Raw genomic sequence first — 13,137 nt, 5'->3', positions numbered from 1 at the left:
CCCACGGGATGGACCCATGTGACCTGGAAAATTCCTACTCTAAAATGGGCAAAGCTCTGCACTATTAAAAACATCCAAATGGAACTGTAAGTCCCAGGGAGTAATGAAAGCATGGTGACTATAGTTAATCAAAACTTTCTAAAAATAATCCAAATCACAGAACTATCCTCTTATTACAATAATGTTTTCACTAAACATTAGCTAGACACTGTCTCATCTTCTTGAAAATGATGTTATCTCTGAACCAAAATGCTTACTAATATGCAGATGGGGCTCAAAATTATCCAATACATTTTTAATTGTATTTATTACTGCAAATTAATAAATTGCACTACAGTGTCACATATCTGTTAGCCTTGATATCCCTTGTCTGCATCCCTGGATCAGCCCACAGACACCGACAAGGCCATTTCTAAGTTTGGGAGGCCTTCTGAACAATCGTCTGTTCCTCTATGCATCATCCATCAAACTTCTACACATGTACATGTGACAATTTTCAGAAAGTCTTTTTTGGTAAGACTGAGAAAAATTATTCTTCTACTTGCTTTCCCAATACCCTGTAAACAAAGGAAAGTCAGAAAATATCCTCCCTAGAGAACTTAGAAAGGAGAAGAAAAAAACCCATTACATACAGCCGAAGAGGTCTCTTTGCTTTCAGTCAGAGCTCTCTCTAGATCACTCAGACTTTCCAGTTTGGTGCTTTTCTTCTTTCCACTTGGCAAGGGCTCCTTTAACTTTCTCTGCTTCCTCTTCAATCCCAAAAGGCCAATATCACACCGAGGACACAGCACCTAATATGGGACAAAGAACAACGACTGGTAAGATGGATTTCAGACAAAGCATTTGGAAATCCCAAAATAAAAACCTGAACAGTGGGAAAGATGTAAATTTCTTAGTTTCTGACGTTTTCTTTGGAATATGCAACCCTGAGGCCACAAAACCCTCCTCTACAAAGGAAGGGAAGCAGATTTTGGATTGACTTGGATTCCAGATTTAATTAAATAGTAAGTAAAAATTATCTTATACTGATTCCAGTAATAATGCATACTGGTATTAGCTTATAAAAAATATAACAAGTGTTAACAACAGTCTTTTATGAGAGGTAGATGACATCATTTATCAGGCCAACTAAATGTAAGTATACAGCACAGCCAAGGTAAAAGCCCAATTTCAACACAGATTGACAAATTACAATGAGAAAACTGCTTTTCCTTAGCCTCTGAATGCTATTTTAAATGTATTCAGAAAACACTTAAAGGTTATTTCACTAGAGGGCCTCCCAGGTGGCACAGCGGTTGAGCGCTGGGTTGCGAAGCTGGCCGCAGCCTCTGCAGCGCTGGTTCGATCCCCGGCTACTCCCCGGCCACCGGAGGAGGGTCCCACATGGCTCGCAGACATCTCCTGCCGCCCGCTGCTCCCCTCAGCAGTGTACTTCGGTCCTCCTGCCTGCTCTGCTCCCTGCTCTGGCTCTGGTGAATTCTCTCATCCTCCCGCGCTTCTGACTGTACCCAGTGCTTGTATAAATAAATAAATAAATCTTTAAAAAAAAAAAAAAAAAAAAAAAGGTTATTTCACTAGAATCTTAGAAGACTCTGGCTCTAATGAGAAAAATAACTCACAGAACACAGATCAATTAGTGGTGCCACCACTGAATTTGAGGGTCTGTGTGTTTAACCAAGCTAGAAGCTCCAATGTCTTATAGAGGGAATGGGTGCAAACTTACCTCTAGGAGAGAATATGGAGAGTTCTCAGTCAAGAATATAGTAGCAGCACATTCTTTCCAAGCCTGAACCTCAGCTACCAGTAACTCCAGTCTTGGCAAAGAGTTCAGATGTACCGGGATGGATCGACCTCGTGTAACAAGTTCTATGAGTGTGTCTAACACTGGCACACGTCCTCCAACCTAATAAATCAGGAAAATTAAAGCAACTTAGAAAGATAGAATATATCTATATAAAGTGAGAAAGCATAATTGCAAAAAAAAAAAAAAAAGAACGATGTAAAATACATAAAATTAAAAATAAATAAATGAATAAAACTCTCACTCTAAGAAAATTCTATGCACAGGAAGTACTTTCATTGCGTCCCCTCCCTCCTTTTGGCTAGGTAGGGTCACCCATTAATTGTGTAATAATATCAAAGAATATGTCTTCTCTTCAATATTAACTAGATGTCCAAATGTTTTGTTGCAAACATCTGGCTAAAATGGACCTGTTTGGCATTTATTTTTAGGACTCACTTAACTAGCACCACTTAAAATTTCACCAACATTCAGAAAACCATATGGTATTTTATTCCTGGAGTTTGATGACTTCAGCAAAACTTGAGATTCAAAAATGGTATAAATTATAATTTTTTTTAATTTACTTTTATTTATGCATGCAAAGCTGGGGTACAGGCCAGAGATGCAGGGGGTGAGAGGATTCACCAGCGACAGAGTGGGGAAAGAACAGGCAGAGTGACTGAAACACACTGCTGAGGGGAGCAGCGGGCAAAACAGGAGAGGTCTGCCGCATCATGTAGATATCTCCCTGGCTGGCTGGAATTGAACCCGCACTGCAAAGGCTACGGACAGCTTCATAGCACTGCGCTCAACCCGCTAAACCACCGGGGAGGCCCATAAATTAAATTTTTAAAACTTAGTCCATTAAATAATTTTTTATCAAAGTCCAAGCTAGTGAATTTAATTCTCTTTTTTAATTTATAGACATGCCAGTAAGTATAACATGTAGCATAAGAGCATACACTTTATCCTAACTATTTTGGGTAATTACTTTGAAACTTGGAAAGCTTTATTTTTTTTATAAAAATGGGGGGCATTTTTGTTTAAGTTGCTAGAAGGTGAAATTTCTGGGCCCTTGGGGCAACTACGGCTGTGTAATCAAATAACTAGATTCAAAGAATCTGCTACTCTTATCTAAACTCCAAGTGGTTAACAAAAGACAACCGTACCTACCAAAGATTAGAAACCACATCTCTCACAATTTGTCTTAGGTCTTTCTTTAGGTCCCTAACCAAGTACTCAAAATTTTTCATGGAAGGTTTTCCAGGCTCCCTAAGAAAACTGGTTGAATTAGCTAATATTTAAATATTTGAGCCCACCAGTCCAGGCAACTAGTGGGTCAGTATATCCAATAAGGATGAACAGAATTAATAATCTGGCCAACTCCAAATACTGAATCTATGCAGTGAGGTCCAACATGTATCCTTTACAATTTTTTAATGTTTTTTTACAGATATTCTTATACATAGAGAACCTATTTTTGGTAAACCAACCTGCAGGGCCTCTACATCCTGAAGCCAGTCTTTGGCTCTCTGCACTGAGTCTTTCAGCGCCACACCACTGGGCAGATATGCGGGGATCTCCTCAATCTCCTTTACTGCTGTAGCAAGGCTAGTCAATGAATGCCGAGGTCTATAAAAATGAAATATAAAAGCTTATTTAGCATTTAATGTGACAGTTCATTTCTCTTATAGTTTACCAGAGAAACTAGAAAAATCATTTCAAAGAAAATGATTCAGAACAACAAATAAATTTTCTCAAGTGGTACTACTAAATAGCAAATTAACTACTTTTAAATGGCTGCACTAAGACTTAAGAGCATCTAAGATAATTATTTTCCTATTTATTCCTGATTTAAGCCACAAAGTTCCATTTATAGACGGTAACAGAGATAATATGCTCTATGTTAAATTACATACATTGTCAAGACTCAGTCTCACTAAGAAAATTAAACTTCTCTAGAATGTCAACATACTCAAAGCTCAGTACCAAGAATTTTGCATTCTCTGCTCAGTGACCACTGTATCTGAAAACAATAAAAGAATGTCTATAACCCAGATATTTATTGTTCTTTATGTTGACAACTGGACCAATAAGGATCTGTCAGTCAGAACACAAAACTAGAAAGAGACTAATTTTTTCTCTTTCACATGGTTAGCCCAAATCCAACCCAGTCTCTCATTCAGAGATAAAGTGTCCTGAATTACTAAGCAAAAGTACAGCCCTTGTTACTATCGGAAGTATTGGCACTCTCTTCATTTTACAGAACAGTGCATATTCTCTTTCACACATTTCTCTTTAAGACTTATTTTATTAAACTGTGAGTTTAAACAGTTCTACTTATTTGTAATTTTTCTCCTCCCAAAGAGAGTAATACCATACATGGTCCATCCAGGGAAATTTCCTTACATCAACGTTAGAAAAGGTTATGTCTCTTCAAATCATTCACTTCATAATCAGTAAAATAAGAAAAATTAATATCATTTTGCCCAAGTTCCAAAGCAGCCCCAAATATCCCAGCTATTTCCACATATATTTTACATGTACAACTGTAGCTAGTGATACATGATATGCCAATCACTGTGCTCTTTGCTCTAAGATGGATATATTACCCAGCCTCCCCCCAAGAGCAAGATATGCGTTTGCTTTTTTACCTGGCCTTGAGGAGACTCTTGGCTTTGTCATCCCAATGCTCCGATACCGTGAGCAGTTCCTGAAGCCGGGCCATGGCCTTCTCCACTGCTGAGTATGGGGCCAGACCCACCCCTAGGTCTATGAGACGTCTCATATCATCTAAAGTAAGGGAGCTGGGGTCGAGGCAAGCTTGCTGCACCTCTTCCAGCCAGCGGGCCTGCTCTAGACGGATACGTATCTCAGCAAGCTGTGGAAGTTCAACATCAAATTCAAAGCTGACATCCAGCAAGTCCTGCAGTTCAGCAGCACTGGGCATTTCCTCAGAGAGCAATTTCTGGCTATGATGTTGGAAATCTTCTACACGATTCAAAAGATCCTTAAAAAAACACAGGTTGATGCATCAACAACAATTAATAATGACTTCTTTTAGTAGTTAGGATTTCCAATGGCTGTTCAACGTGACCATCTTCCAACTCGCTTGATTTTAGTAGTAACATGGGTGAATAAGTTGACTGACAGCTAAAAAAACTAACTGTAATAGAAATCTGCCAACTACAAGGTAGTCATTTTCAAGGCAGAAAATTTCCAGCATTCTCCTTTGTGGACTTGTTATAATCTCAATGTTATAATATCATTCAATGTGTTATTGAAAGCATTTGTAAATAAATGTACAAATTAAGCACACAAGAATACAACTTCATCGTATCAATGGGACTTATTCACAGAATACAGATTACCAAAGTACCCTCCCACACACCTCTACAATTACCTTTAGCAACGGTGTCTGGCTGAGGACACATGGAAGAGCATACAGCTGTGTCACAAACTGCCGGAGCTCATTCACTGTCAACTGATTTTGGGATTTTCCTCCACCAGATCGATATCTGTGAGACAAAGGTTAGAGGAAGTCAGATGAGAACATACATATTCACACCTCTTCCCAGGTTCCAGAATCACATGAATGCAGGACATAAGGAAAAAACAGTCACAAAAGGATTCCAAGTTTAGCCACCAATGAGTCTAAACTCAAATAGTCACAAGCACATACCTAGTTTGCCTTTTGCCATTAAGCAGCTGCTGTGCAACAGAAGCACACTTCTCTGCATCTTGTGTGACTAAGCGAAGGTGACGCAATAGATCATTGTCTGGGAACTTCTTCATTTCAGATTCTTCAATTAAAGCCTTAAAGCTAACAAGGCCTAAGAATAAAGAAAAGGTCATCTTTTTTATAATTATTATATTTATCACTACTGGTATGAAATATTGGAGGGAGCTTGCCTTTTTTTTACAGTCATTTCTTATCTTAATTATAATTTTAAAATACTAGAAAATGTTTCAGATCACTAATAACCTTGTTCATTAGATTTTTGTGTGTGTGGCTGAGGACAGAGTGTTTTAAACAACTGTCAAGAATTGCATTTCTGGAGCCTCCCCTGGTGGCGCGCCTGATCGTAGCGCTATGAAGCTGTCCACAGCCTCAGCAGTGCAGGTTCGATCCCTGGCCAGCCAGGGAGATACCCACATGGCACAGCAAACCTCTCCTGTCTCGCCCGCTGCTCCCCTCAAGCAGTGTATTTCGGTCAGTCTGCTTGTTCTGTTCCCCGCTCTGTCTCTGGTGAATCCTCTCACCCTCCCACACATCTGGCCTGTACCTGGGTTCTGGCGGGTATAAATAAATAAATTAAAAAAAAAAAAAAAAGAATTGCATTTCTATATGGAAACATTTATTTATTTTTCTCCCAGAGATTTATTTATTTATACATATAAGAGCTGGGGTATAGGCCAGAGGTGGGGGTGAGAGAATTTACCAGAGACAGAGTCGGGGGGGAGCAGAACAGGCAGACTGACCAAAGTACACTGCTGAGGGGATCAGCGGGCAAGACAAGAGAGGTCTGCTGTGCCATGTGGGTTGCTCCCTGGCCAGCCAGGGGATCAAACTCGTACTACAGAGGCTGCAGACAGCTTCATAGGATGAGTCTCAACCCCATGTGCCACCAGGGAGGCCCCTATATGGAAACATTTATATGAGAAATGTCTAGGAAAATAACTGACTTTTCAAAGCAAAATAAATGCAGATTCTTATTGTGGCTTGTACCACTTCTTTCTCCTCCATTTTATTCTGCAGTTGCCAGGTAACTAGTGTGTTGAGAGAGAGTGACACTGTCCCCTCCCCTAGCAGAATAGGGTGGTAGGAAGGAAAGCAACTGAAAATGTGTTGAAAGTGATGGGAAGGGGAGCTGTGACTTTAAAAGGTAATAACAAGAAGCAGACAGCTATGACTTCATTAAAATAAATGAACTAAACCAACAATTCAGAGACTCATTAATTTAATGATACATTGCCTTGGTTGTTTAATTTTTTAATTTTCTAAGGTTATTTTTTATTTTTTAATTTTCTAAGGTTCCAAATAATATATAAAATTCTTTTATTTCTGAAATAAAGATGTATAGATTATTCTGTTGCCTGAGTGAGACTAACAACATGGTCTCTGCAAAGTACATAAATTGTAGAATTCATATATCAAGACATCACTTTGATGTCAGGGCATCTGCCTCATCCATTCTTGGCTTTCAACCCTTTTCTGTTAATGCTCTATAAATTTGGCTGGACACAGGTGCTAACCAAGACAAAGTCGAGTTGCTTCAATTAATCCTTTTGTTGGTAAAGTTTAAGTTGGCTACATTACAACTGGTTCCAATTTGCCCATCACCAAGTCACACAATTTGTATCACATACTTTTCTTTTTGTTAATCTTCGCCTCCAAAGCTTCATTCACATTCAAAGCCCATTCATTGTAAGATTCTGCTCTAAGCTTCAATGCATTCATCATGGGGTAGAGATCATCCAGAGTGTACCTATACCTAGAAACAGAATAGTAGACTTAGATCTGGACATGTGGGTATGAAGAAAGTAAAACATTTTACACTCAGTAACTCAACCCTGGAGCAGGGATGTCACTGAATTTTTATTAAGGATTCATGTAGAGTTTTTTCATAGAGAAAAATCATTCTTCCTACTCACCGCAATTTATATTTGTAAGGAGGACAGGAACACAATTCTTTTACATGATGAAGGCAAACAAGCAGGCCAGGTTTACAAGAACAGGAGATGGCAGACATGAAGCATGTCGTTTTGCATTTTATGCACTGACGCTCATCATCTGGCAACAGCTCAAAATCCATTCTTTCCGAATCAATTACTCCCTAAAATACAGTATACTTTAGAGACCTCTAAAGGATAATATAAGCCATCCCCTTCCCTAAGACAAAAATACAGGAGTTAAAAAAGAGATAAAGAAATTTTAAAAAGCCTTACCAAAATAGGGAGTGCATGATTTAAGATCATGGAATGGATATGGGCAAGTTAATCTATTTCATAAGTCAAGGGAGAATGGCTTTTTGGACAAGGCTTTATGTTTGGCCATTAGATCTGAGTATGAAAGTTACTAACAGGACTTTAAAACTACTGAGACTAGCTATTTATTCCAAACTGGCTCCATCCAAATTTTGGGTATAAATAAGAGCAAAGAAAATGTATATACTTTTGAATTCAGAGGAAATACTATATACGGCTTCAGACTGATAATGCTGTAAAAATCAATTAAAACAAAATAAAAGGGAAAAAATTGGGCAAATGGAAAAGACTACCTCCGTAAGAATGGTGGAAGATGGAACAGGTACTGAGTGGTCTATTAGTCTTCAACATGAAAAGTTTTGTGAAGGGATATTGCTATCCGAAAAGGTTAGATAAATTGTGCAAGAGACTAACGTCATAACAAAACATTTCCCAACATAATGGGTGTCAAGGAGAAAGAGATTTCAATATTTCAACTGTTATTTTTACCACCTAACATCTAGAGGTTCTGGAATTTGCCTTTTGTCGTTCAAAGATCAAGCTTTTACCACCTTTTTCTCCTCATATGGAACTGGACCCAAATTCAACCTTGAGCATGCCAGAGCCTGATTGAGACAGTTTATGAACTATCAAGCTACTTTGTTTTACTTTTTTATCCTGCATTTAGCCTTTAGGCCATTTCACACTTTCTGCCAATTACATGGACAACAGATGAAGCAGAGTAAGAAAAACTATAATGAATTTTGGTTTTAATATGGAAATGATAATTAAAAAGCATTCTGTTATGGAGAAGGTTGAAATTTTTTCATAAAATTAGATTAAGAAACAACTCTATGGGTCTCCCCTGGTGGCACAAGGGGTTAAGATGCAGCACAATGAAGCTATCCACAGCCACTGCAATGCGAGTTCGATCACTGGCCAGGGAGGTGACCCACATGGCGCAACAGTCCTCTCCTAACTCACCCGCTGCTCCCCTCAGCAGTGTATTTCAGTCAATCTGCCTGTTCTGTTCCCCACCCTGCTTCTGGTGAATCCTCTCACCCCCACATCTCTGGCCCATACCCCAATTCTTGTATGCATAAATAAATCTTTAAAAAAAAAGAAACAACTCTATGCATTTAGATGAGAATGAACACGTAGCTTAGCTCACCTAAATTTAAGTTGTAAATTTCCACATCTGGGAAAAATAGTACATTCTCAAGGTTCCAAAACTGAGCTACCATTATTGATGTAAGACCTTGGAAAAGCACTTAAACACTCTAGGCTTTGTTTTCCCCAATGGTAAATAAAATAACACAGGGAAGTGGGCACACTACTGCTGATCCAACATTCTAGGGAGTCAACATTCTAGGATTCTACCTAGAACGTATTTTAAAAAGAATCAGTAAAACTGTATTTGTACATATGACTGTCCCAAAATAATCTACCAAAAAAAAAAAAAAGCATTTAAAACTATTGAGTCTACCAAGTTCATGGGAAACAAAATAAATATACGAAAGTGTATTATATTTCTAAACACTAGCAATAAACAATTGGAAATTGAAATAACAGTACCAAACCCCATAAAATACATAAGTATAAAACCAAGTAAATATATGTAAGACCTATATGTTGTAATCTACAAAACAGTGAACTAAATAAATCAAGAAACCTAAATAAATGGCAAAATAGATTATGTCCATGGATTGAAGACTTAGTATTACTAAGGTATCAATTCTCTCCCAAACTATGCACAGATTTAATACAGTCCCAATAAAAATCCCAATGGGCTTTTAAATAGCAATCAGTATGCTGATTCTACATTTTATGTGGGAAAACAGAGGAACAAAAAAAATTTTTTACAAAGTACAAAGTTAGAGGACCCACACTCCTCATTCAAGACTTATTAGAAAAGTATTGTGATCAAGACCACATGATTAGCAAGAGAAGGGATACACAGCTTAACAAACTAGCACAGAAATAGATCCAGTATATATGTGGTGAACTGATTTCAACAACACAATTCAATGGGAAAAGATTCATTTAAGAAATAAAATTGGAATAACTATACATCTATAAGCAAAAATAGTAAACTTGAACTACACTGTGTACCACAGATAAAAATTACTTGAGGCAAATCAAAGACTTAAATGTAAAACTTAAACCTATGAAATTCTAGACAACATAGGAGAAAATATTTGTGACTTTGAGGCAGACAAGATTTCTTTAAAAAAAAAAAAATTTATTCATTTATGCATACAAGAGCTGGGGCATAGGCCAGAGATGCAGGGGTAGGGGAGTGAGAGGATTCACCAGAGACAGAACAGGGAACAGAACAGGCAGACTGACTGAAATACACTGCTGAGGGGAGCAGCGGGCTAGACAGGAGAGGTCTGCTTCACCATGTGGGTTGCTCCAGGCATGCCGGGGATCAAACTCGTCCTTCAGAGGCTGCAGATTGCTTCATAGTGCGGTGCTTAATCCCCTGTGCCACCAGGGAGGCCCCAGGCAAGATTTCTTAAGTAGAACTTACACCCAAAAAAAGATCCATAGAAGAAAAAACCAGTAATTTGGGATTTTGTGAAAATAAAAAATTTCTGCTATTTGAAAAGATACTGCTAAGGCAATGAAAGACAGGACAGAGTTTGGAAGAAAATTATTTATAGACAACTTATCAAATCAAGTACAAAGTTTGAGGATCTGGTATCTTAAACAGAATTCTTACAACAATCCAATAAAAAGACAAACAATGGACAAAACATTTCACCAGACACTTGATAAAAACGATACATATACAGGCAGCAAATAAATACATGGTAAGATACTCAGTATTATTGGTCATTAGAGAAATGAAAGTTAAAACTACAATGGAATGTTGGTATACATTTATTAGAAATGATCTTAAAGGAAATTAGAATAATAAAAGACTTTCTAGAATAGTACTAAAGTGCACATTACTAAGTAATGCCCAATGACATGGAACTAGCATCCCAGAAACCTTACCAATTTACGGACAGTTTCTCTCAGGGCTTTCTCATCCTCAATCATAATGGCCATATCTTTCTGAACAGTTGAAGCTACTACGACATCTAGTACATCAGCTTTGGAAGCCATCTTGCAAATCATCTCATCGTGGGAAAATACACAATAGCGATGAAGTAACCGATAATGCTCTACACATTGTCGGCCTAATGGCAGCTACATCAAAAGAAGAAAATATATAACTTTCACCATTCTCTTTCCTATTTCCAAAGACTTCTGACTTTTATTACCAAATTACAAATATTTTATTGTGCATCATAACACATAGTACCTATCAACTCAAAAACCAGACTCTAAGATTATTAAAGATCACCCCAGGCCCCAATTTTTTTTTTTAATTTGGGCTCTATCTTTGCCTCTTAAAGACCTAGCATGGCAGGTAATCTAATTTAAAAGTGGTTTAAAAAAACTCAAATGTCCACAATAATGAAGACTCTAATCACAAAATCTATACATTTCTGACATGGGTGGCCTACTCTAGGGTATAATATTGATGCAGAACTATGTAACAGAAAATAACTTTAGACACAGGTAAGTGCTACTATTCAGAAAAGCAGTAAACAGGCTAATTAACTAGATTGAACATCACAAATACTTAAACTAGACCTTTTTAAGGAAAAAGTATTAACAGTGATAGAAAAATTCAACTTTATAACTAAATGAAATCAAATGCATCATTAAAAATTGCTGTGTTGTGGATAATTTAAGCTAGCACTATATAAAATATAGTCTGCATATAAAATATAGTCTGCATATGATCTTAGCCAAAAGGCTGAGAAGTGATATAGTCTAAAAACTACAACTATTATTCGTCTGCAAACGAATGAGATACAAACTTCAGTCAAAATTTAAAGTGACAGACTATTTCTACACCAAGTCTTACTACAAAAGAAAAATATGCCATCTGAACTAGGCAATGAGCTTAGCTAGTACAGGCTTGATTTACCAGTGTAGTGCCTTACATCTCAATTTGGGTGGTAAACAATTTGCAGACCAGCACTGTTTTAAGCAACTATCCACATGAAAGTTTCTAAAGCATTATATATCACTGCTACAGAAAAATAATATTTTAAAAGTTTACTAAGTTACAATTACATACCCAATCAACAGTACAGAAGTTAACAGCTTCAGCAAAATTAAAACCTTGGTTGAAACCACTATGGTAGGCTCTTGGAAATGTAATCACAAACTCTCCAGCACACTGATTAGTTCGGTAAACCTAAAGAGACAGAAATTTGAAGTTTTTAGAGACATTAACAAAGACAATCTGGTCATAGATTATCTAGAAAAGGTAGCTTCCAACAATTAAAAGTGAGCCAGAGGGGAAAAAAAAAAACCTATGGTATAGTATCACCTAGATACTCCCACTTGCCACAAGGTGGAGTAGTACCCCAGACTACCAGGGCTGATTAGTATCTGAATAGAAAATGAGGCTGCACACAGGAGCAGGAGAGCTTCTTAAACACAGCAACAATTAAGAATATCCTAACATTCTTTTACCAAAATAGGATCTCCTACCAACAGCTAAAGAAATTCTACACTATTTTAAGGATCTCATTCCACACACAGTCCTTTTTATTTTTATTTATTTTTAAAGATTTATTTATTTATGCATGGGGTACAGGCCAGAGGTGAGTGGGGTGAGAGGAATCATCAGATAGAGTGGGGAGCAGAACAGGCAGATCTACTGAAATATACTGCTGAGGGGAGCAGTGGGCGAGACAGGAGAGGTCTGCTATACCATGTTGGTTGCTCTCTGGCCGGGAATCGAACTCGTGCTGCGGATTGCTTCCTAGTGCTGCATCTTAACCCCTTGTACCACCAGGGAGGCCCATACAGTCCTTTTTAAATTTGGACCTCAAACTTTCCTCTCAATAACAGCCCTCTCTTCCTGACATCAATCCCAGATCAAACACCTCTAATGCTCTAGGCACACAAATCCTCAGACTGAAATTATTATTCTGTAGTAATAATATCAGACTGTCTTTTCAATATATATTTCCACATCTGTGGTTCCCAGGCCAACAACATTTATCAACACCAATTTTCAACACTTGTTGGAAATGTAAATTCTCAAGCATCACCCAAACCTACAGAACAAGAAACTTGGGGGTGAGGCTCAGCCATGCACAGCATGCCCTTCAAGGTTCTGATCAGGCTGAAAGTGTGAAGACCACTCCCTACCACACAAATGCAATACAATCCCTTTTGCCAGGACTACTTCCTCCACTGCTATTTGCACACACTCCTTATCAGAGTTCTGGGTCCTAGTCCACACATCACCATGAGCTCTTCCTGATTTCCTACAGAGTTGATGGGTCAAATTCCTACTTGACACCATTGTC

The 13,137-nt window shown here is 37.9% G+C and overlaps 1 protein-coding gene across 3 annotated transcripts in view; it reads right to left on the bottom strand.

The window, feature by feature from the left end:
• The window catches only part of KDM5B (lysine demethylase 5B), a gene marked incomplete at both ends in the record, with an annotated part of 71,265 nt that overhangs the window by 6,968 nt on the left and 51,160 nt on the right, over positions 1–13,137 (bottom strand). For all 3 annotated transcript variants that reach the window (XM_084245996.1, XM_084245998.1, XM_084245997.1), the window contains 10 exons: positions 633–791; positions 1,724–1,903; positions 3,277–3,415; positions 4,438–4,793; positions 5,187–5,301; positions 5,466–5,616; positions 7,154–7,278; positions 7,439–7,620; positions 10,754–10,948; positions 11,892–12,011. In XM_084245996.1, the coding sequence (XP_084102122.1) occupies positions 633–791; positions 1,724–1,903; positions 3,277–3,415; positions 4,438–4,793; positions 5,187–5,301; positions 5,466–5,616; positions 7,154–7,278; positions 7,439–7,620; positions 10,754–10,948; positions 11,892–12,011 (1,722 nt within the window). The remainder of the gene's footprint in view (positions 1–632; positions 792–1,723; positions 1,904–3,276; positions 3,416–4,437; positions 4,794–5,186; positions 5,302–5,465; positions 5,617–7,153; positions 7,279–7,438; positions 7,621–10,753; positions 10,949–11,891; positions 12,012–13,137) is intronic.

The sequence above is a fragment of the Talpa europaea genome (genome assembly GCF_964194135.1).
Source record: "Talpa europaea genome assembly, chromosome: 10".
In the NCBI taxonomy this organism is placed as follows: Eukaryota; Metazoa; Chordata; class Mammalia; order Eulipotyphla; family Talpidae; genus Talpa; species Talpa europaea.
This window is presented reverse-complemented; position numbering and strand designations above follow the sequence as displayed.